Source organism: Equus przewalskii, chromosome 4, assembly GCF_037783145.1.
Source record: "Equus przewalskii isolate Varuska chromosome 4, EquPr2, whole genome shotgun sequence".
Lineage (NCBI taxonomy): Eukaryota > Metazoa > Chordata > Mammalia > Perissodactyla > Equidae > Equus > Equus przewalskii.
The window spans coordinates 10,085,485-10,109,816 of record NC_091834.1 but is presented as its reverse complement, the minus strand read 5'-3'; the positions used below and the strand labels follow the sequence as shown (position 1 = coordinate 10,109,816).

At 39.5% G+C, this 24,332-nt stretch overlaps 1 protein-coding gene across 10 annotated transcripts in view; it reads left to right on the top strand.

The window, feature by feature from the left end:
- Nucleotides 1–24,332, top strand: part of VPS41 (VPS41 subunit of HOPS complex) — a 178,748-nt gene that overhangs the window by 112,124 nt on the left and 42,292 nt on the right. For all 10 annotated transcript variants that reach the window (XM_070615442.1, XM_070615440.1, XM_070615443.1 and 7 more), the window contains 5 exons: nucleotides 757–823; nucleotides 15,609–15,706; nucleotides 19,326–19,455; nucleotides 20,914–21,029; nucleotides 22,324–22,380. In XM_070615442.1, coding sequence (XP_070471543.1) covers nucleotides 757–823; nucleotides 15,609–15,706; nucleotides 19,326–19,455; nucleotides 20,914–21,029; nucleotides 22,324–22,380 — 468 coding nt within the window. The remainder of the gene's footprint in view (nucleotides 1–756; nucleotides 824–15,608; nucleotides 15,707–19,325; nucleotides 19,456–20,913; nucleotides 21,030–22,323; nucleotides 22,381–24,332) is intronic.

Below are 24,332 nucleotides of genomic sequence, written 5' to 3'. Positions count from 1 at the left end.
ATACATACTATTTAAAATAGGGATAGCAAACTTCTTCAGTAAAGGGCTAGGAGTCAATATTTTAGATTGTGCAGGCCACATCCTGTTTCTGCTGAGTATTTTTCTTTTTTCTCCCTTTTTGCTTTTGTTTTTTCCTTTTCTTTCTTCCCTTTCCCTTCCCCACTTCCTGCCTTTAAAAATGTAAAAACTATGCTGTTTACAGGCCATAAAACACATGACAGAGGCCAGATTGTAGTTTGCCAACACCTGATTTAAATTATGTAATACATTGATTTTAATATACTCGAGAGAAGAAGAGCACATGCTACCTTTGCAAAGTATTATTTAGCAACAGTGAAATAAATTACTACTAAGTAATCAGAGACCTCAGACCTAACGTGAGTGTTGCCCAGATTGACCACTGGGCATTTTTGTTCATATACTTCTGCCAGAGCTTTATCTGAATGATGAGCGAAGTAGTCCTTAAGTAGAGTTGCAGAGAATGGGTCATTGGAAACACGTTAAAACTATATTATAGTTTTCTTTCTTTCTTTGCCCTTCAATAAGACTTTATTAGAGAATAATGTTGGAGAAAATGAGTAATGGTTGCTGTATGTCATTGAAATTAATTTCTCTCACTTGAGTCCTAGGGTAGATTATGTGCACTCCATCTTCAGAGCTACATGGCTGATTTAACGAAAGTATCACATATTGAGTGAAATGTTATAAACAGTTTTCCATCAAATGAATAAAATAACCTGTGAATTTGTTTTCTAGATATGCTCAGTGAAGGAACGGCATGCCAGTGAAATGAGGGACTTGCCGAGTCGATATGTTGAAATAGGTACGCCTTCTATGCATGTACACAAGCCTTCAAAAGAGAATCCATTTTATTAAGGGGACACCTAAGGCCATCTTCTTCTTCAGGGCTTATCACTTGGGACCTTGATGAAATAGGTCAAGAAGCATTGTGTCTTCAACTTTGAAACTTCTCTGTAGAGACCCTTTTCTCTAACTATATTTCCAGTTTTTACACAATAATTTTGTAGTTGGCTTTGAAGTCGCATAACTGTGGGTTTGGGTTCTTTTATCACCTGAACTTTGGACAAATTTCTGCATGCCTCAATATTCCCATCTATAAAATGTGGAAAAGAATACCTGGTCCACAGGTTGTTTGTAAGAATTCCGAGAGTTCGTGCATGCACAGCTCATAGCACAGGACTGACCCCTGGTCCTGTACCTTCTAAATATTAATTTTCATCATCACTGGTCTGGTCCAGACTGCCACAATCTTGTATCTGATCAGTGCAGCAGCCTCCTAACCAGTTGCTCTCCTTCCACCATGAATTACTGGAATCTGGTCCCCCCCCATGCAGTCAAAATACAAATCAGAGCATGTCACCACCCTTCAGTCCCTTCCCTTTGTTCTTAGGATGAAGATGAGACTCCTTACCATGGGCCACAGGGGTCCGTGGTGGCCTGCACCTGCCTTTCTAGCTTCAGCCCATCGTAAGCTTCTCCTTGGTCCCTGTGCTGTGGCCACACTGGCCTTCTTTCATCTCTCTGTGTCTAGAATGCACTTGCCTCTTTTCACTTCATTGCCCCTTAGTCACCCTTGACCATACCTCAGCTCGAGTGTCACTTTCCTGGGAAAGCCCGCTGGACCCCCTACCTAGGTCTAATCCTCCCAGCAGAGGCGTGTGTACCACTCCCCCTTCAACCACTTGTTTCAGTTGCTGAAACAACTGATAGCGTGATTACTCAGTGCTTTTCTCTCTCTTCCACCAGCCTGTAACCTCCTCCAGAGCACACCCTTGGTCTGTCTCTGCTCAGGGTTTGTATCTCAGGGACCTGGTCCCGTGCCTGGCACATGGTGCTAAATAATACTGTGTCGAATGAATCAGTGACTCTGGGAAACAAGCATTCAGCAGAAGCATGCCAAGGATGATATACCATGAGCTTTATAACTTAGTGCAAAGTTATTCAGACAGAAAGGATCAAAATTGACTGACTTTTGTCAATTAAACAGGTGTGGTAAAGCTGTTTTTGTAGTATTTAGAACTGAGCAATAGGCAATAGAGTTGTGTGTCCAAAAATTTTTTGCCATATTGTAAGTCAGCTGAAAAGTTCATTTACCCATTTGGATGATGGATATGGAATATAAATTTGATGGGTCATTATAACAAGGTGAAGCCAAGATAAATCATTTGCACATTTCTAAAAACAGAGAAAAATGTCTATTACCCACATGGCTAATACTGTTATAAAATTTAAACCTGGGATATTTTGTACGTGAAGTCAGAAGTTGATGGTGGCATTTTAATAACTTTTTGCCTTAGAAGGATAAATAAGTACATAGTTCATATTGCTCAGAGTATGGACAAAATAGGTATATGCAGAATATAATGGTACTGAGAAAAACTGAGGAACAAGGTAATAGAGAAGACTGATAACTTGAAGATGAAGATAATTATTTCAGTATCTCTTTTCTTTCCTGCCACCCTCCATTGCCTCCTAGAAAAAACACTCTGCACATCTCAATGCATAGTGTCCTGAGGAATAAGTATTAGAATATTTTAAATACAGATGAGTAAAAGAAAATAAGCAGAAACTCTGGGAATTTTTAAGGATGTAAAAATTGCCAGGGAGGCCTAAAAACATAGCAATTGTCCTCTTTTCTCAGTACATGATCGTTATCGCTCACGACTTGCTAGGTCTGGGGCATGGCACTATGTGTGTTACCTGCATCGGTTCACTTCACTCTCACAGCGCCCTCTGAAGGGCAGGTAGCACGCTTCTCATCCTATAGACGAGAAAACTGGGGCTCAGGGAGGTAAATGACTTGTCCAAGATCTTACTACCATGACATTAAAGTGGATAGAATCTGACTCTGCAGAACCACCAAAACCTGCCAGGGAGGCAAGGCAGTTTGCCGAATTCCTGTCTGGTCTTGATTCGGTTACTTCACCTTCCTGAGCCAGGCTTCTCTCACCTGTAAAAAGGGATGTGACATACCCTTCTGGATGGTTGTGAGAATTAGTGTGACGAAAGTAACGTCTGTAACATGGTACTTGGCACACCTAGACACTGACTGAATGATGGTGGTTCTTGTCACTGTGCACACTTCCATCTCAGCTCCGTGATTGCTCACAGCTGGCCCAGTGGTGGCCCTAGAGCCCAGGGGTCACGTTATCAAAGTGTACTTCATCAGTACTACAATTTACGTGAAATAGATCGTGTGTGGCTACTAACAATATCACATTACTGACATTTTACTGCTATGGTTAGTGGTTAAGTACCATTTTTTACCCTCTTGAGAGCAAACCTTTAAGAATGTAAACCGTTTCCACAGCAGGAGGCAAAGTGGTTTAGGTAAGAGTCCTTGACTAGGATAAAGGAAAAGAGAAATATTAGGAGGTCTGGATTACAATTTGCTTTAGCCCTGAACAGCATGAGCCACTGTTCTTTAGTAAAAGAGGTGAAAACGGCATTAAGATTAAAGAAATTCCCGTGACTGTACTGTCTTAGAAGCTGAATGTTTATAACTCTTCCTTAGATGTCAGAATCCCAACAACAACACAAAAGTTATTGCTCTCAATAGGATATTAATTTATTCTTATAAATGAAAAATAATAATGATGAAGATTAAGCTTACTGGCCAGTCACCAACCCATGAAGACATTCTCTGTACATCAGGCTTTTGGGATGTCATTTCTTCTTCCACATTACCTTGTTAAAAGTAGGTTGTGGTCCATGCCTACTGTACTTATTTTAACTTGGATCTCTGTGTTCTCACGGGACTTCCTAACCCTCTGGCACTTTCACCAGAGTCTTCCATGGTCTTTATGGAGTGGTACTTGGGGAGCTGATATTATGTTGTTAGGAAATGAAGCCAATATCTGTGTGTCATTTCTGGGTGTCTACTGCCAGGAGCAGGTGACTTACATGCAAGGAATTAATGATTGACTTCCTATTCTTGATTTCATATGGAAGTTTTTTCCAAAAAGAAAAATCAAGAGAAAAACTATGTGGGAATTGATGTAAAATGATGGAGGAGCCAAGAAGAAAGAAAAGGAGGAGAAAAGAAGGGACATCTTCACTTTGATTAAACAGTGTCAGTATCTTCAGTGGATCCAAGGCTCTGGCTCCTAGAATTCAGCCTGTCATTCTATTTTCAGCCACTTGACTGATTGGGAAAACAGTGACCTGGAAATGGGAGTCTGTTCCCCTGATGGAGGAGAGCTGAGAGATCTGTCTGTCTTAGATCTAAGGGTCTCTCTCCATCCGCCTGTTATTGTTCTGACGCAGACATGCAGGTTCCAGCCGGGGGACAGTCCTCTGTGCACGTGAGTGACGTGGTTCATCTCGTAGTCTAAGGTTCAGCAGGCGTCATGCCAGCTCTGGCATCATTCAAGTTGTTTTCTCTTGAGGATCTGGCTGTGTACGAATTTTCTCTTCTAATTTAGTGTGACTCTCTCTAATCTATTCATTCTTCTGTTCTGCATTGAATTTTTTTCCTGACATTTTATTATGAAAACTTTGAAAGACAACAAAGTACAGAATTTTACAATGAGTGCCTGTATACTCACCTCCTAGAGTCTGCAGTTAAGATTTTGTTGTATTTGGGGCCGGCCCCGTGGCTGAGTGGTTAAGTTCGCGTGCTCCGCTGCAGCGGCCCAGTGTTTCACTGGTTCGGATCCTGGGCGCGGACATGGCACCTCTCATCAGGCCACATTGAGGCGGCGTCCCACGTGCCACAACTGGAAGGACCCACAACTAAAATATACAACTATGTACTGGGGGCATTTGTAGAGAAAAAGCAGGAAAAAAAAAAAGATTGGCAATAGCTAGCTCAGGTGCCAATCTTTAAAAAAAAAAAGATTTTGTTGTATTTGCTCTGCTTCTCTGTCCATTCCTCCTCAAAGTAAGAACCCTGTCCCACTCAGTGCTGGAGACACAAATGTTTGTTGTTGGGAGTGGCATTAATAAATTTTCTCCATAAGTAGTAAGAAGAAGTCTGGAGCACCTGAAGTAACAAATATATTTTATTCCTTTTATAACAGCAACCACCAGGCTCATGCTACATACTTTACAAGCAGAATTACATTTAGTATTCACAGTGATCCCATTGGGTGGGGGCTATTAGCCCATTTTATAGATGGAGAAACGCTAAGGTTCAGAGGGGTCAAGTAACCTGCTGAAGATGATTACATTCATAAGCAAAGAAGGCAACATTTGAACTCAGATACGCCTGCTGTCAAAGCTGTTGCTCATAACAGCAGTGCCGTAACATTCTTCCCATGCATGCCTCTCCCTAACCCCTGGACCTCCTTTGCAGCCAGAGGAGCTGTTGAGAAGGACAGAGACTTGCTCCAGACATTCACATAAAAACCGTAGGGTAGAAATTCTCTAGAATCCAAAGACCCCTTCATACATACCGGTGATGTCTGCTCACCTGTTCTTCTTCTGATAGCCACATAAATGGGAATAATGCAGTAGGTTTGTTTTCTTTTTGATTCGGAGAAATATCTCCTATGGAGAAATAAAAGTTGCATTTCCACTTGTATTCTCCTGGGACTGAGAGCTCTTCATTGTCCCTCCTCCACATTGTCAGGGAAGCTCTGTAGCATAGTTGCCGTGGATGGCTATCAGAATTGTTTCTAAGGAAAGGGAACCAAATCCACACTGTGAGGCAGTTCTTGCAACCCTTTCAAAAAGAAAAAAAGCTCTGGTTTGCTCTTTTTTAGTGTTTGACTTTAGTTGATGCATCAGGGTAGTTTTGGGGTTTGCATTTTCTCTCTAAAATTATTTATTCACTTATAAATTTTATTGTGGTAAGAACAGGTGACATGAGATCTACTACCTCAACAAATTTTTAAGCGTACAATACGTTACAGTCATGTGCTGGATAAAGACATTTTGGTCAAGTACGGCTGCATATTCAGTGATGGTCCCATAAGATGATAATAGAGCTGAAAAGTTCCTATTGCCTACTGACATCTTAATATCACACTTGGGTGTGGTTGAGGATGACATTGAGGAGCCCCTTGAGGTGGTTCCTGAGGCATCAGCTAACGAGGAATTGTAAGGACTGGACAGGAACGCTTAACTGATGCAGAAGCAAGAGAAAAGGAAACTGCAGGAGAAGAAAAAGCAGAAGAATCTCGAAGAAAACTCACAGTGAAGGGATGAGCAGAAGCTTTTGTAGACCTCAACCAGCTCCTTAAAAAGATTGAAAACATGGACCCCACCACTGAAGCTTTCATTAATAGAGAGGAATGTTCATGGTGCGTTATCTGCTTAACAAGTAAATCTATGATGAAAAGAGAAACCAAGCAAACCACCATGGACATATTTCTAAAATGAGTGACACCTCCTCAAGAAGGGCCTCAGGCAAGTCCTTCCAGAGGTATTCCAGAAGAAGTCATTGTTGTCATAGGAGGTGACAGCTCCATGCGTGTTATGGCCCCTGAAGACCTTCCAGTGGGACAAGATGTGGAGGTAGAAGACAATGGTATTGATGATCCTGACCCTGTGCAGGCCTAGGCTAATGTGTGTTTGTGTCTTGATTTTTAACAAAAAGTTTTAAAAATAGAAAAAAGCTTATGGAATGAGAATATAGAGAATTTTATTTTTGCACAGCTGTGCAGTGTGTTTGTGTTTTAAGCTAAGTGTTATTACAAAAGAGTCAAAAAGTTATAAGTTAAAAGCTTATAAAATAAAAAAGTTACAGTAAGCTAAGGTTAATTTATTATTGAAGAAAAAATATTTTTTTATAGATATAGCATAGCCTAAGTGTACAGTATTTATAAAGTCTACGGTAGTGTCCAGTGATGTCCTTGGCCTCCACATTCACTCACGACTCACTCACTCACTCACCCAGAGCAACTTCCAGTCCTGCAAACTCCGTTCATGGTAAGTCCCCTATACAGGTGTGCTATTTTTTATCTCTTGTACCCTATCTTTACTGTAGCTTTTCGATGTTTAGATATGTCTAGATACCCAAATACTTACCATTGTGTTACAGTTGCCTGCAGTGTTCAGTACAGTAACATGCTGTACAGGTTTGTAGCCTAGGAGCAGTAGGCTAGACCATATAGCCTAGGTGTGTAGTAGGCTATACCCTCTAGGTTTGTGTAAATACACTATGATGTTTGCACAACAATGAAGTCACCTAACCATGCGTTTCTCACACGTATCCTGTTACTAAGTGACACATGACCATATTGTTAGCTATAGGTACAGGGTTGTATAGCACATCTCCAGATCTTGCTCAACTGAAACCTTATGCCTCTTGATTAACAGCTCCCCATTTTCTCCTCCCCCTAGCCCTTGACAATCACTATTCCACTCTGATTCTATGAGTTTGACTGTTTTAGGTACCTCATATAAGTGGAATCGTGCAATATTTGTCGTTCTGTGACTGGTTTATTTCACTTAGCATAAAGTCCTCAGGGTTCACCCATCTTGTTGCATATCGCAGACTTTTCTTCTTTTAAGGTTGGATAGTATTCCATTGCATGTATATACCACATTTTCTCTATCCCTTGCTCTGTCGATGGACATTTAGGTTGTTTCCACATCTTGGCAGTTGTGAATAGTGCTCCTGTGAATATGGCAGTGCAAATCTTTCTTCAAGATCTTGATTTCACTTCTTTTGGATAAATACCTGGAAGTAGAATTGCTGGGTCATATGTTAACTCTATTTTTAATTTTTTGAGGAACCTCCATACTATTTTCCATAGTGGCTGCACCATTTTGCATTCCCACCAACAGTGTGGGAGGGTTCCCTTTTCTCCAAATCCTCTCCAAAACTTGTCCTTTCTTTTTTTGCTAACAGCCTATTTACTACTTTAAGTGTGACTGTGTGATTTGAACCTTTTGACCCAGCAGGTCCTTGACCATTATCTTTTCTGTTGTCTAAGCGGTGTTGTGCTTAGCAAAGCAGCTTAGCTTTGTCATTTCACACAACAGTGTGCTAAATATTGATAGAAAATGTGCAATTAAATTGTAGACTCAACTTGTTTTAAATGATTTCTGACTTACGTGTACTGTGGCTCCTGGTTGGAATGTTTTTGTTACTTTGTCCATTAGCCATTCCCTTCTATTTCATTCCCAAATGTTAGGTCTTCTCCAGGACTTGCTCATGTAAAGCATTGTAAAGTCACTTTTACTTTAATGCATCTGCTTTGTAACACTGTCCTGAAGATGTGGAAATGTGATTTCCAAACGTATTTTCTTGGATCAGTGGTCATGCTGACACAGTGCCCAAACCTATTGAAAAATCTGTGGACGTTATATCTATTTGATTATGAAATATTATTATCTGGTGACTAAGGGGTCAGGTTTTCTTGGGAATGAGGCATTATCATAAGGGGACCTCTCAAAATCAAGAGAAGGCCCGGGCACCCTGGCTGCACACAGCAGAACCGCCAGACGATTGTCAAGCCCTGAACTTCCGTTCCTGCTAACTGTGGTGCACGTTTGACTTGAGCATCTCTGCCATCTGGTTTATGTTTCCTAGTGTGACTCTCATCTGGGGAAAGTAAGACTTCAAATTCCTACTTCTGCTACCTTCTACTTAAGGGACTTGAGTCAAATTACTTAACATCAGTGAGCTTCAGTGCCCTCTAAAATAAAGTGTAGGGGTGTTATGGTGAAAAGAGATAACGTATGCACAGTATTTAGCATACTGCCTCCAATGTAGTAATGCTCGGTAAATGGGAGCTATTATTAATGTTACTATTATATTCAGTTACTCAGTGGGAGAGAAAAACAGTGGTTTCTTTTAACAATCAGAAGACTAAAATATTATGTTCCTTAAAGTCAGTTGAAAGAGGATTGAAGGAAAAATATAAATACAGATTTGCTGAATTATGCTGAAGAGATTAAAACATTTCTCAACTACATTTCTCAGTAAAATGTATTTATAAACCTATATATTACAGAGGTACAAGTAATAATCAAAAATACTGATTTAAATACCATCTCTTATAGGTCTGAATACACTGATATTAAGGATCTAGTTGTGAATTATTTGGAGGGTGGTCTTTATTCAGACCTAAATAAAATCTTGGTTTTTATCCTTTATGATCTAATATACATTAGTTTTTTTGTAATTCTTTTTTTAATGAAATTTTATGTAATGAACATTTAATGAAATGTTTTCTTTCATGTTATAAGCACCATTCCTGCCTGTAAGGGGTTTAGAGTCGTGATTATTGCCCCTTGTTTCCACCCTCATCCTGAGCTCTCCGGAAATTAACCTTCCTGATTTGTAGTATTTCTTGCTTTATACCTCTTCCTATTTTTGCATAGCATGTGGTATTTTAATTATTTCTGTAGATGTCTAGATTTCACAATCTCTTTTAGAGGCAGAGACTTCGTCATCCTGATGCTTCTAGAAAAGTGTCTTATGCCTAATTGGTGCTCAGTAATTCTTTATTGAATTAAGTTGATAATGCTCAGACATGTAAGACCCAAGGTGCAAGAATGCTTTCTTGTGAGTTTTTATTTCAGCCACATGGCCATCATTCTGACACTGACACTGTGTGGGCTGTTGATGGCCCAACAGTATTTATGTATTTGTGACTGTAATCCTGACCCAATGCCCTTGCTAATATATTTATAATATATATATTTTATGGTTTATAACCCTGATATATACTATGATGCATAACTGATATGTTAACATTTTGTGCTTGGGGGATTCTGAAAAGATGGTAGGAATGGCAGCATAATTGTTCAATCTGCCTGAGTCGTCACATAAAAAAGGAAAAACTAGGTCACACAACCAAAAACCCATCGACAACATTTACACCAAAACTGAATGACAAGGTAGCCCTAAGAACTCCTAGATACAAGTGGATGGGAAAAACCGCCTATAGCCACAAGACCCGTTGTTGGGTGCGTGGCTGTGAGACAAAGCAGAGGGGAGCAAGGGGGCATCCAGTGGACTTGAGACCAGGGGGACTCCACAGCTGCTGGCCGACGTTCCCTGGGAAAGACCAGGGGCCGCTCTGAGAGGAGTGGGCGCAGGTGCCCAGCAGCCCGTGTGAACTCACAGTTGAGCGACAGGGCTTCCTGCCAGGGCTGGGTCACTCGAGGAGAATAAGCAGGACAGGCACGAAAGAAACGAAAGAAAGAGAACGTCCAGAGAGAGATGGGGAGGGGCAGGGCTAGGAAGCCTCAGAAAGCAAGGGACCAGAGTTTGAACAGTAAATGGAAAACTGCAGAAGAGAGACCTCTGCGAGGTTAGAAGAGTATCCAAGTCCCTGCCTCCTTCTAAGAGATCACCGACAGTGGTTTCACCTAGAAATGAGCACCAGGAAAGTACCAGGGGCAGATCCCACACTGAGGTTTAAGAAAAAGTGGAGAAGGGGCAGAATAACATCCTTGGCAATGAAAACACATGGCAAAGAAACACCTGCAAAATAGACAACAACTGTAATTTGATGTTTCAGAACAACCTACAAGACATTTTTTAAAAGTGATGCAAGACGTGAAAGAACAAAAATCAGAATTAAAAAATGTCAAATGAGGGGCGAGGCTGGTGGCGTAGTGGTTAAGTTCATGCGCTCCACTTCAGCGGCCTGGGGTTTGCAGGTTCGGATCCCGGGCGTGGACCTAGCATCCCACATAGCATAGAGGAAGATTGGCACAGATGTTAGCTCAGCAACAGTCTTCCTCAAGGAAAAAGAGGAAGATTGGCACAGATGTTAGCTCAGCAACAGTCTTCCTCAAGGAAAAAGAGGAAGATTGGCAACAGATGTTAGCTCAGGGCCAATCTTCTCACACACACAAAAAAAATGTCAAATTTGGTGACAATTCAGGAAATATTTATAAATAAAAGATTATTCCAGAAATGAAGATTAAACTAGAAGGAACGCAAGAGCAGATAGACACAAAGACAATGCTGTAAGAGAAGTAGAAAGGGAAGGAGGACTTTTAAAAATCACAAAGCAGTAAGGAAAAAAAGATTTATAATTAAGTGAGAAATACTGAAGACTGGCAAAGATGATCCAACCTACAAATAAGAGTTGCTGAAGAAAAAAAAACAAAATAAAGCAAAGGAATGGAACAAATTCAAAAACAATAATTCAAGAAAAATGTCCTGAAACTCAAAAAACAAAACTAAAAGCATAAATTAGAATAGTACACTGTGCCTCTGAAAATAGTGACCCCTGATGAGCTATTAAGTGCTTGAAATGTGGCAGGTGCACATTGAGATGTGCTGCGTGTAGGATTCCAAAGACTCAGTATGAAAATAAAAAGTAAATTATCTCATTAATAACTTTTTTTCTTAAAGATTAGCATCTGAGCTAACAGCTGTTGCCAATCTTCTTTTTTTAAGAAAAATTTTCATTTATTTTTTTTTTCTCCCCAAAGCCCCCAAGTACATAGTTGTAGATTCTAGTTGTGCATGCTTCTGGTTGTGCTATGTGGGATGCCACCTCAGCATGGCCAGATGAGCAGTGCCATGTCCGCGCCCAGGATCTGAACCGGCGAAACCCTTGGCCGCCGAAGCAGAGCACGCGAACTTAACCACTTGGCCATGGGGCCGGCCCCTCATCAATAACTTTTTATGTTGTGCATATTGAAGTGATAATATTTTGGATATATGCATTAAATTAAATATATTTTTAAAATTTCACCTCTTTTTAAAAACTCCTCTATGTGGCTACTAGAAAAATTATAATTACATATTTATGTTGTGTTTTGGGGTTGCATTATTATTCTCTTGGACAGCACTGATCATGAACTCTAGCTTCCCTTCTGGATCAGGGCACTGTATAGAATCATTCTCATTCTAGATTCAAAGGATCCCCGTGAACAGAATTGTCATGGGAGTAGTCCTTTAGACTCTTTCTCTCTTTCCCTTTCTCTCGTAATCTTCTTAGGATCTCTCTTTGTCTTTTTTCTTGTATCGTTTCTTCTGGCCTGTCTAGGAACGCTTTTTCCTCCTGAATAAACCAGAGCACAGCACAGATGGTCCTTCCTTCTCCATCAGGATGAGGATGCACTGCAGCTGTGATGCTCACCGCTGCTTATGTCCATCATCTGAGTGAACACAGCGCACTTCCTGCAGAGCTCTAGAGCAGAGCTTTCTGGAGCTCTTTGATCTGAAGTACAGCTCCTGTCTTTTGTGGCACCCTCAGGAAACCCTGCCTTTTTGACTCCTCTTTTTTCCCCCCCCTCTAGCTTTTGCTTTCTGTTTTGTTTTAATGCTCTCCAACAGAATTTGTCTTTGTTTTCCTTGTGATTTATCTTTTCCAGATAATCAGTTTGAAGGTGAGCTTCTGTGGTATTAAAGTTATAAACCACCTTTATTTAAACTGATTTTTTTTAGTGAAAAAATAATCTTCATTAAAATTATTAAAATCATTGATATGTGGAAAAGAATAGAATATCAGGGAAAGTAAACCGAGACCTCTATTGTTCCATTGAAAATTTGAAATAGAAAGACAGTAATTACTTGAAGATATTTTGCAGAATCAGTTCATAAACTTTTACAGAATTTATGTATGTTCTTTAAAAGAATAAATATTACCAGTCCACATTTCTTTCCTTAAATCTGTTCAGTGGAAAGAATATTCCTTGTACTTCCACTTTCATTCTGACCCCCCTGTCTCCAACCAGCCCTTCTTGGAATCAGTATTAATATAAAGAATACTGAATTGTGATAGATCTAAAAACAGTCAGGTTTGATTGCATTAGTTAGCAGTAATGGAAAAACAAAACACTGCCATTCACCCTGAAATATCTTTTTTAAATGTCGAGTAGCTGTAGACATTTCCCTAAACCAGGAGCTCACGTTGGGAAGTGAGTTCTTTTTTACATGGTGTCATTACTAGTGGGTGTTACTGGAGATGAATTGCTGAGTGGTAAAATATTCAAAGCTAAGATAAACAGACATTATTTTAGAACTCTTAATTTGTGAATCATACTGGTGTGACTATAATTGCAATTTTGTTTTCCATAAGAGGATTTTTCTGGATATTAAATTATTATAATAAAATGAAACAATTTTTTAAATTTCAACTTTATCTGAATGTTTATAACTTGTTAACTCTGCCTCTGGAAATCTTGACAATGCTAGTTTTATGTACCACATCTTTTCTTCATAAATAACATTTTTTGTTAGTTTCTAGTCACTTCATGTCTCTGCCTAAATTATTACTAGTTCTCAATTACCAAAGTCTGGTAAGATTTACTGCTTAACAAATAAGCATTTATTACAGTATCTGGAATTGAGAAGTGAAATAGATATGTGATTCTGCACATCGTTCCTTGTTTTCTTTAAGAACACATTAGATTTTCTATTATGTTCTTAATTAGAGAACAGGAAATTTTCTCTTATTAATCCAAGCTATTGAGGACGAGGAAATCAGAACGTACAGTAGAGGAAAGGTTTGGATAGGATTATTTTCTGGCTTCTCTGTTCTGTATGTTACAGCTCATTGATAGAAACCAAGCCTTGATGTGTCTTTGGTTACCTTTAGAGACATACTGTCCAATACTCCTTGTCAGTGATCCTGGGCAGCCCATTTGGGGCCCCAGACAGGAAGAGTCCCTCGTTGACCCACCTCTTCTTAGATGATCTTCTCTCTCGGGTGCCTGTGGCAGATAAGCACATCAAGCCTCTTTGTGATTCCTATGAAACAGTCTCTGTGTCATCTCTGATTGTTTGTTCTTCACCCAAGATGCTGGTAAGGGTAGGTGCGCGTAGCATTTCAACAGTGGAATGTGAGCTGATGAAACAGAGCTCAAGTCCGTCTCTAGCAAACAGAGCTTAGCAACCTCAGGAGTGATGGCAACTAAAACCTCTTGTAATATGCCTGTATGTCTTCTAGAATGTGAAACTGTCACCTCTTTGATCACTGGATCCCGTGTGGCCCCACACTGTTCAGTAGCATCTGCACATTCCAGCCCTACCCCCCTGCCCCACCCACCCTCCCCCACACACACTGGGAGCTTCTCCAGAACCTTCGGTGCCTGGCTTCACTGGATCTGCTCATCTCTGCGCATGTGGAGGTGGTTAAACATGTACACTTCCGGTAAATGTTTATCACATTACCACTTTACCAAAACTATTTTGAAGCGCATGGGTAAGAATATTCAGTTTCAGCCCACAGATGTTGAGGGAAAAAGTGTGAGCGGCAGAGATGGGACCAGAGAACCTGCCTTTGGACTTCATTCTGTGGTTCTGTTCAGGGCACCCTGACCACCTATAAGATCTAATCAAGGACAAAACATGAGAAATGTTATCCTTTTTAATGCTTATGTTACTAACTGTTTAGTTATTCTTTTTGGTCATCTTCAGTTTCATTTTGGTGTGAAAATTAAATTCTGGAAACAGTCATGTAAGGAGCAAGCACTGAAGATAGGTAGAGACAAGTAACAATAAGTGATTTCCAGGTAAAATGGAGAAGGGGAAGAAGAAGAATACAGTAGCCCTCATTTCATCTGTGTTATGGATTCTTTTCCCTCTAATTCCATTATTTTATAGATGGCAAAAGTTATAACCACAGAAATTAAAATGACTTGTCCAGGTTCAATTCAGTGGCAATTATAACCCAGATTTCCTGACTACAATCAATATTGTTTCCAGTATTCTACACTGACTTCCCCTACTTTAAAAAAGAAGAAAATTTTATCATACAAGTTAACTAAATCTGAAGCTAATACCACAGAAGTGTGGAGAAGATCTGAAGCAAGAAACTCTTAGCAAATGTGGTCAGTCCAAGTAGAGGTTTACTCCCAAATGAATCTGCAGGTGCAGCGTGTGCTTTCCGCAAGCTAACCGTATCAGTTAGCTTTGCTGCGTAACGAACCATCCCAAAACTTAGTTGCTTAAAACAACAGTCCTGTATTATAAATATTTTACAGCAGCTAATCATCCGAATCAAACTGTAGCAGTATTTGTTATTTGTACTTCCACCCCTGAGCTTTCTATCAGATCTTTGAGGTCCATTGTAATTAAATCCATATGCTTCTTAAGTGATGCAATATTTCTTCTAAATCTTAAAGACTGTCTTTAAGAAGGAAAGAGAAATTTATTTTCTCTGACCTTTATTTCACTTAAGAAATAATGATGTTTCATCATAATGTGATTTACATTTACGCTTTTTATTTTTAAGTCTTTAGATAAAATGTTTAATAAATGTTTAAAAAGGAATAAAAATAGTGTTTCATAATTACAAATAGCATCTTTTTGGGGTAACCTTTGTACCACTATAATGCCCTAATTGTGAAAAACTTAAACTCAGGCATTTTTAAAGATTATTATTGTTGTTAGTAATGGTGTACATTGGGTTTTATGGGTTTCAAAGTGGCTTCATGCGATTTAACTGTCGTTTTTAAACTAGCTGCCTACAGTGTCACACTTCATCATTCATGCTGCTATATTCTTGGGTCTGCTTTATATTTGTGATAGAAATTTTCAAGCATAAGTGCCCAGGTATCCTTTTCTGGTACTGATTATTGTTGAGAAAGTATGTTTATCCACGCCCCCTTTAAGTTAGATGTCTAAAATGGGTCCACCCAGCATTCATAGTCAGTATGTCCCTTCCTTGGTGTGCTGCTTTTGCTCCTGTTAATGGTGCATCTTATATCCCTTTTGTTTGCAGTGTCTCAGTTTGAAACCGAATTCTACATCAGTGGACTTGCGCCGCTCTGTGATCAGCTTGTTGTACTGTCCTACGTCAAGGAGGTTTCTGAAAAAACGGTAATTTTTTTCACCCCGAATACAAAGGGAAGTGAGGGTTTATTTTTAGCGTTATACCTGGATCAGGTTGCCCATGAAACGATGCTGCCGTCATCTGAGCAGAACTCCCTGACCTGTGGAATACGGTCGGAGGGGCTACCCTGCTGACCTGCTCTGTTTACCTTTCAGAAGCACCACGCATTGTCTGCCTTGGTTCCTTTTGCTGGGCAAAAGGGAGTCATTTTTTTTTCCTCTTTTTTTAATCTCTCTTGGTATTTTAGTTGAAAGGAATGAAGGATTCCTCTTGCTGAAAGGCGAAGAAACTAAGCTGACACTGTGCATTAGCAGAAATGACAGCAATGAAGTTGATCTGCTGCAACAACAGGGGTCCCTGTGGTCAGAGGGAATTACAGAAAGGGCAGTTCATTATTTCCTGCGGTCCAGACCTATTTCTTTACTTCCCAGTGATTCTGAGTAGCTTGATTCTTGCTTTGAAATAGAGTCTTGCTAAGTCTCAGTTATCAATGCAAATGATGGTATGAAATGTGTGGCTAATAGGAAGCAGCAGAGAATCTGAATTGTGTTATGCATGACTTTGGAATGAAGCCTGTTATAGATGGTCCAGTGGAGGGGCATGCACACTCAGCCTCCCTTTGAAGCCCAGGGCGGCCCCATTCCCAGCTTTCTTCATTGTCGGCTTCCAGGGGTCCTGCCAGGGAGGGGAGAGGGGTGGCTTCAAGGCTTAAACAAGGAGAGCTTATTGTAAAGGATTTTCTTTTGGATGCTGTGTATAAAAGAAATTGTAATTGATTGTCTAGCCCTTTACAGTAAGTAGACTCTCCTTGGCTGTATCCTCTCCTTCTCTCCTTTTTTTTCTCTTTTTCCTTTTTAAATGGCAAGAAATAAAATAGGGAGAAAAGCCCTGGGAGCCCCAGTTTTGAAGTGGTAGCTGCTCTCGAGCATTTCTCTGAGCGAGCACTTGCATTAGGAAGCCATTGCTATAGTAACCTGAAGCTCTGGGTGCCCATGTTGCTAGGCAATGGGAAGCTGTCGACTTAAGTGAACACTCAAACCTGCTAAAATCAATAGGACTGGCTTCTAGCCCTGTTGCAGGACATCAGTTTATTATTATTTTATTTATTTTTTTGAAAATAAAGAAAAGCAGTGGCTCCTGAGGGAGTAAACACAGTGCTTTTTGATGAGGAACGTGGGGAGGGTTGAGAATGTGATTGAAAGACATAAGGAAAGAAGCAGCAAAATGAAAAAGGGAAAGCCTAGTAAACAATTGACCAAAAAAAGAAAGGAAGGAAGGAAAGCTTTGTTAATAAAAAGAGTATTACAAAAGGGTGAAAACCAGGAGAGGCTGCTCATATAGGAAATTAGAAAATGGTATTTTTTCAGAGGAAGAAGTGAGGGTCTTAGAAATGACTTAAAAATTTGTGTGCCACTATGTATAGCTATTAATCTTATGTAACACCAAATACACCTGAAATCCTTGAACACAGAATAAGCTGGTAACATTACGACAAAAAGCATAAAGAGGCAGGCTTAGGGCCAGTCACACTCCCCTTTTTCTTTTTTCATATCAAAAAGCCTGTTTAACTGCAAAATTAAAATTCGTTTTTATATCACTGATAATATTCTCCGCCAACATATTTTCCCCGTTACACCTTTTACGTACATGCACGTTTCCACACACTTGCAGTCGTAGTTTTAAGCTCTTCTCTTTTTTTTCATGAGGAAGATTCGCCCTGAGCTAACATCTATGCCACTCTTCCTCTATTTTGTGTGTGGGTTGCCGCCACAGCATGGCCACTGACGAGTGTTGTATGTCCGCTCCCAGGAACCGAACCCAGGCCACTGAAGTGGAGCGCACTGATCTTAACCACTAGGCCACAGGGCCAGCCCCTACAAGCTCTTCTGAATTCCCATATTTTTAGAAGCATTATTCCATTCTCTTTCCGTATGGCTGTGTAGTCTCCCATCATTATCGCTAGCAGTGGTTGTATATTCTTTCCTCTTGTTGATATACCCTAATTTATTAAGCTGTTCCCCTCATGTTGGTTTTTCTTTCATTCATTAATAAAGCACATGTGTGTTAAAAATCATGCTAAGCATTGGGGATCAAAGATCAACAAGACCAAATTCCTGCTCCTCAGAATTTCACAAATGAGTAGGGCTGTGTGACCTCTGGACAAACGTAAAGTAATGAGATGAATCACATTGCTGATAGTTTTCTTACACATATAAAGGAGCTATTTATATAGTCTAGTGAGTTTTCTTTTAATATTTGGGTCAAATATTTTTTTCTCTTCTGCTATTTTGATTTTGATATTTTTTACCATTGTTATAGCAGTTAACTTTTTTTTAATTAAAATCTTTCAGTCTTTTCATTTTTTTTCTGTTTCAAAATTGAGATATTTCTCATTTCTTATAGAGCTGATAAATTATGCTGTATATTTACTGGGTTTTTTTTTTTCTTCTCTACTAGTTGATCTTTTAGTTGAGATTTTACTTTTGGAATGTTTTAAATGTGTGAGATGCAAAACTAATGTCATTGCTTCTCAATTAACCTAGCAAAATTGATCAAAGAAATCTCTGAGGTTTACGTAGGAAACTTGGAGAGTTGAGGATAGTTCTGAACTTTTTTATTCCGTCCCTTTCATCTGTGTTCTCTGCACCAGTGTCACACTGCTTTAGGTCTTGTTGCTTTAGAAAATAGTCAAGTGTATGTCTTATGCCTGTGTGCTAAGTGTTCAGAAAGCATGAACTTTAAAGAAAATTTGATTTCAAATCTGAGGTTCACCATAAGTCCCAGTTTTTCCACAAAGCCCAGTCTGTTTACTTATGTAACTTTGACCTTAGTAAACATTTCGCTCCTTAGTTCCTTCATCTGTAACATTAGGCCGAATAATACTTACTAAGGGTTAACTTAAGACCTCAATGAGAATAATCTGTGTATGATCACCTACTCGGCTAATAGAACTGTCATAAGCCCAGTAAATCGTGTATTCCCCCCGTTCTGTCTTGATCTAAAACTGTACTGTCCAAAACTGTAGTCACTAACCATATGTGCCTATCTAAATTTAAATGAGTTAAAATTAAATAAAATTAAAACTCAGTTTTTCAGTCACAGTAGTCGCATTTCAGGTGTTCAGTGGCCACCCGTAACTTCGGTCTATCATGTTGGCAGTGTAGTTAGAGAACATTTCCATCATCTCTGCAAGTTCTGCTTTAGACATAACTCTCAATCTCTGGCTTTTCAACATTACCAGTACTTTTACTCTTGGTGGCAGTGGTTTGGATAACAGAGCAGTTTGTAATATTATTTTGCTTTTTCTCACATTTGTCAGGAAGAGATGTGACAAAGTTGTCTAAGTACACGATAGCTGTCCCCTTGGAGCTGCATGGGCTGCAGCACTGGGCAACTGAAATGACACAGTAGTACTTGTCCTATTTATCTCATGCAAAAGGTCAGGAAATAAAATACTTACGAGGCTGTCTGTGGCAGGTGGTGAGAAGGGCTTACATCTGCCCAAATTATGAAACCAAGGCATTTATTCATGGCTAGCTAGAATTACTTTGCATAAATTATAGGAATGTAGTTAAAATGAGCCTTTCCCCTCTTTTTTCCCCCCAGGAAAGAGAATACTGTGCCAGGCCCAGATTGGATATTATCCAGCCACTTGCCGAGACTTGCGAAGAGATCTCTTCCGATGCTCTGACAGTGAGGGGCTTTCAGGAGAATGAATGTAGAGATTATCATCTAGGTGAGAGAGATCAAGGATCTGGCTCGTGTTTTGTGTTACACTTAGGTTTTTTCCCCTTCCACTCGAGTAGCACAGCCAGGAATAAAACTGAGGTGCTGAAAGGATCTTAGAGAATATTTAGGCAGGCCTGTTATGTTGAAAATGAGGGCATCGAGGCCCAGAGATACTGCACGACTTGCTTGAGCTCCCACAGCAGGGGGGAGGGGTAGAGATGGGGCCAGGACAGAGGTGAGTGGGGGCTGTAGCCTTTGTTCTTTTGTTTGGTCTGTTGTCCTAATTAATTAATATAACACTAACTCACATTGATGTCAAGCAGCCTGGTTCTGTGGTTGCCATGTCCCTCCCAACTTTATGTCCCAGAAGGTGTGCTCTGAGATGGCAGAGAAGTCATCTTTCTGTTTGTGACCCAATCCTCAGAGCCTGGAAGAGTACCTGGCACATACCAGGCATTTGCTGAATATTTGTTGAGTGCGTGAATGAACATAGTCACTGCTTAGAAATAAAGAGCTGCTATTTAATCATACCAGGGGCATCTGTGTTTGGGTGTCGTCATATCTTCGAAAAATACGTTGATGAAAATAGAACAGCTTGAGCTTTTTAGGAATTCTTTCCTGCTTTAAAAACAATTGACATTTTTTGAGAATATTTTTAGTCTTCATTTTGGCTAAAAGAAATGCAAAAATATTCTATACGTGTTTGAGCTTTCTTTATGAAGCCCCTAATCAGCTGAGAAATGTTGAGAGCATATTCTGGACTTGGCAGAAAGCACGTGTGATTCACAACTGCAAGCATCCAATCTAGGTATTTTGCTCAGAGCAAACTCTGCTGCGCACTCAGAAACCCTTCAGAACAGGTTTTATAATTGAATTCTGCGGGAAAGCCCCACGACTGGCGTTGTGCACAACATGCCGAAATGATAGATGATGTCCCCAGGGCCTGGGGCATCTGTCATTTATGCTTTAGATGGCCTTGACCTTGATGAGGAGGAAACATTTTTTGCCGACTGTGGGTTGTAATTGTTCTGTAAAGATAGAACGGTGCTGTAAGTGGCCATAAATAAAGTGTATATACAGTAGATGAATTCTAATATGCAACAGACATGGAGAATTTTGAACGCTGTCTTTCAGCTGAGGTCAGAATGTTTGTGTATTAAACACAGAATTTTGAACCTACCTTGTTTTTTTAAGTTTTTTTTGTATTTCCTCCCTCTCTCTCTTCGTTTCTCCTTCCCTTCCTTCTTTTTTCTTCCAAATAATTTTGCACTTAAATATTTTTTCATCACTGGAACATGATCTGTCATTCTCTGCACTGTCTCCACCCCTACCTTGAAACAGAGCCAAACACACTTGCTCCAGAGGTGGGCGAGTTTTCTTTTGTTCTGACCTAGTCCCCCGAGACCACTGCCAAGGTTCCTACTGTTGAGTCACCGGAATTGTTCCTCTCTTCTCTCACTTATAGAATACTCCGAAGGGGAATCACTCTTTTACATTGTGAGTCCAAGAGACGTTGTAGTAGCCAAGGAACGAGACCAAGACGACCACATCGACTGGCTCCTTGAAAAGAAGAAATATGAAGTAGTTTTGCTTTCACTTTCTTGAAATTATTGACATGCCTATACCAGAAAGAGGATAAAAGGTTTTGGTAATAAATCTTTCATTTAGGTGAATTAGAATGCCTAAGCTAAAAATATGTAGGAGACTAATAACTTTCCAATAGTCATTCAGAGATTAAGGGGAGAAAGATTACTGTTCAGTGGAGAAGAGGAGTTGATGATAGAGAGGGAGTGGGTTAGATCCAGCCTATTGAAATGTTTATTTTGTGGTTTTCAAAGAATATAAAATAGAGCTAGTATTTCAGAATTGCCTATTTGGATATTTTAGTGAAATCATCTATTTTGTGCTTATTTCATATGTAAAAGTAAAGCTATCAAATTAGTAGTAACTTAGGATATTTTGAACTATCTGTTCAGATAGAATGACGTTGTCCGCTTTGCTGAGTCTTCATTCAGACGGATTTGAGTAGATAATGTGCCATCATGACTTTTTTTTTTAAAAAGGGAAACATTTTTTAACTTTAGTAGCTGCAAAGTCGTTTTTGTGTTGGTTTAGTTAGAGAAACTCTGGATGGGCTTATATACTAATCAGCTAAAAAGAAATAAAAAATAGTCCACTTACTTGTTGCTTTAGGTTTGTAAGCACCTAAAAGGATTTGGAAGAGAATGTTTTTAATTTATAAACATTTAGAGTCTAGGTATTGATACCAAGTTCATACCCCAGTTATTACCATGTTGCTTTAGATCCAGTAGTTTCTTAAATTTATTTAAACATAAACATATTTTATTAAAACAAGTTTTGTCATAAACATTTGTGTTAAACTAATAATTATAAACATTCCAAAATAAAAATAAAGTCAGAGATTTTAAAAATCTTAATGTAGATGTATCTAAATGTATGCATATAGTTTACTTTTTCTTGTTTCATAGAGGAAAAGAGCCCCTTTGTCAATATGTGTCATACAGATTTAGAATGATGGATGAGTTTTTGTTTGAACCTAGCAGATTTGGTTTTATTTTGATTTGTGTCTGAAATGTGATTCCGGTATCTTAATCTGGAAATGAATTCAAATGGAAATAAGAGAAGTCTTCATTTTGGTTGAGTGCTTTTGTTTGAGTTTGAATTCAGTGAGGTTCATTCAACCATAACATTAAAAATTCCTGTGCTTGAAGCAAAAGCCACGGGAAAATGGGGCTTTATTTATGTAGTGCAGAACTTGAAAGCATAATAAATACAGTGCTTATAACCTCAATATCTTTCTTTCCCACTCCCTCCCTCCTTTTCTCCTCATTTTATCATGCTTATGTAAATATAGGAAGCTTTGATGGCAGCTGAAATTAGCCAAAGGAACATTAAAAGACATAAGATTCTGGTAAGTGTGTAATTTTGTTGTTTGAAACATAACTTTACCTTTCACTAAGTTATAATGAGACTGAATGTAATTTGAAAAGAACAGATTCTTCCTACTTTTTGAAAATTTATTTCAAACTAATTCTCCTACCTGTAAGGTCAAAATATTTCATTTTATTGAATCAGTTTTGCCTTGTAAACAAGAGGCTTGAACACCTGCTCAGAGGTGGTTTTAGGTAATTTGGAAACTGGATTTGTGAAATACGCTTTAAATACAAAGCTTTCCACTTATGTCTGGGAAAGTTTCTTTAAGTCATAGGTAAAATCACATTATCACAAAATTTATCAAAAGAGTGGTTTCCTAAAACTAGATTGCTTTGGTGTCTCCACAACAACACATTCAATTGATTTTGTTATGGAGACTGATCTAGGATATCAAATACATTTTTATTACATTTTGGACTCTGGAAAAATACAGTGAAAGCCCATTTCTTTGCTAACTGTGACAGTGAATGTGCAGATGGAAAGCAGAAAAGAAATCTTATGCTGTGAACGTGAAGTGTCCTTAGAGATCCTCCAGCCCCCGACTCTTGTTTACGGATGAAGACTGGAAACTTAGTCGTTCATGGCTCTCTGGGTTTCAGCACAAATTCCTTCTGTCTACACTTTCCCCACCTTAGACTTTTCTGTAAACTCCATATAAAAGCCTGATTCCCAAAGAGTATACAAGCAACATAATTCAGGAACTAAAAGGAGGAGAGAGAACCAGGACATCTTTTTTTTTATTTTTTCCATTCAAAATTTTAGAGAACAAGCGAAAATTATTTAGAAATGGAGCAGAAGGCATTCCAGCCAATAGAATAGTGTATGTGATGGTTTAGAGAAGTGAAACCGCTTGGCCTGCTTGGTTATATGGGGCAGTTGAGGAGTTTATACATAGGTAACAAGGGCCAGATCCTGAAGGGCCATGTGTCATTAGGAGCTTGGCTCTATTTGGGAAGCTCTAGAAGACAGATTAAGCTTTCAGTGCCATCAGATTTGCTGGTTAGAAAGATTCTCTGGTGGAGCTGAGGGCCGCAGGGAGGCCAGCTGAGATGGGAATCAATTAAGTATGATCTCTTCTTGGTATGGAAGTAGAAGTAATGAGACCTGCAGAGTTGGTAGAAATGGCAAGGTGAAGATAGATGGAAGATATGGTCAGCTGGACTCTTGGGGATATGATGACTGGCTCCGTGTACACAGGAGAGAGAATGAGAAATCTTGGCTGACTCCCAGGCTTTAGACTTGGGCCTCTGGTGGATGATGTTGCCATTCACTGAGAGAGAGAGAGAGAGAGAGACTGTGCAAGGAGGAGCAGGGGGCAATGAATTCTAGTTTTGACACACTGAATTTTGGCCACCTGTGGGACATCCTAGTGGAGCTCAAGAAAGAGATCTGGACTCAGAAATAGATTCAGGATAGTCATCAGCAAATTCATGAGTTTGAACCAGTCCATGCAGGGTGTTTATAACGTCAAAGAACAGAGAACCATGACTGGAACCATTGGGAACACTGACATTCAAGGAGTGATGCATACAAAACAGATTTGGAACAGCCAGAGGAAAGTTGTATCATGGGAACTGAGAGAGGAGAGCATTTCAAGGTAAAGAGAGTTAAATGCTCAAGTAGTTGAGCTAGGCAGATCAAAAGTAAGACAAGCTCAGCTAGTTAGTTGCACATTGGGGCTGGTGAGATGAAAGTGACTAATGAATTTTCTGTATATGTATTCTTCATTCTCAGCATGCTCTAGGGAGTGAAAAGTGAATAGGAGCGTATGAAGTAGAGTTGAATGTATACTCTTAGGCAGCTGTGAAGTGGAAAAGAGTGAAGACTGTGGCTGGGGGCCATGACGTCATGAAGGCTGTTGTTGACAGAGGAGTTATGTGTAAGACAGACACTTAACATGCTTATGCTAAGGGAAAAGGCAAAATCGGG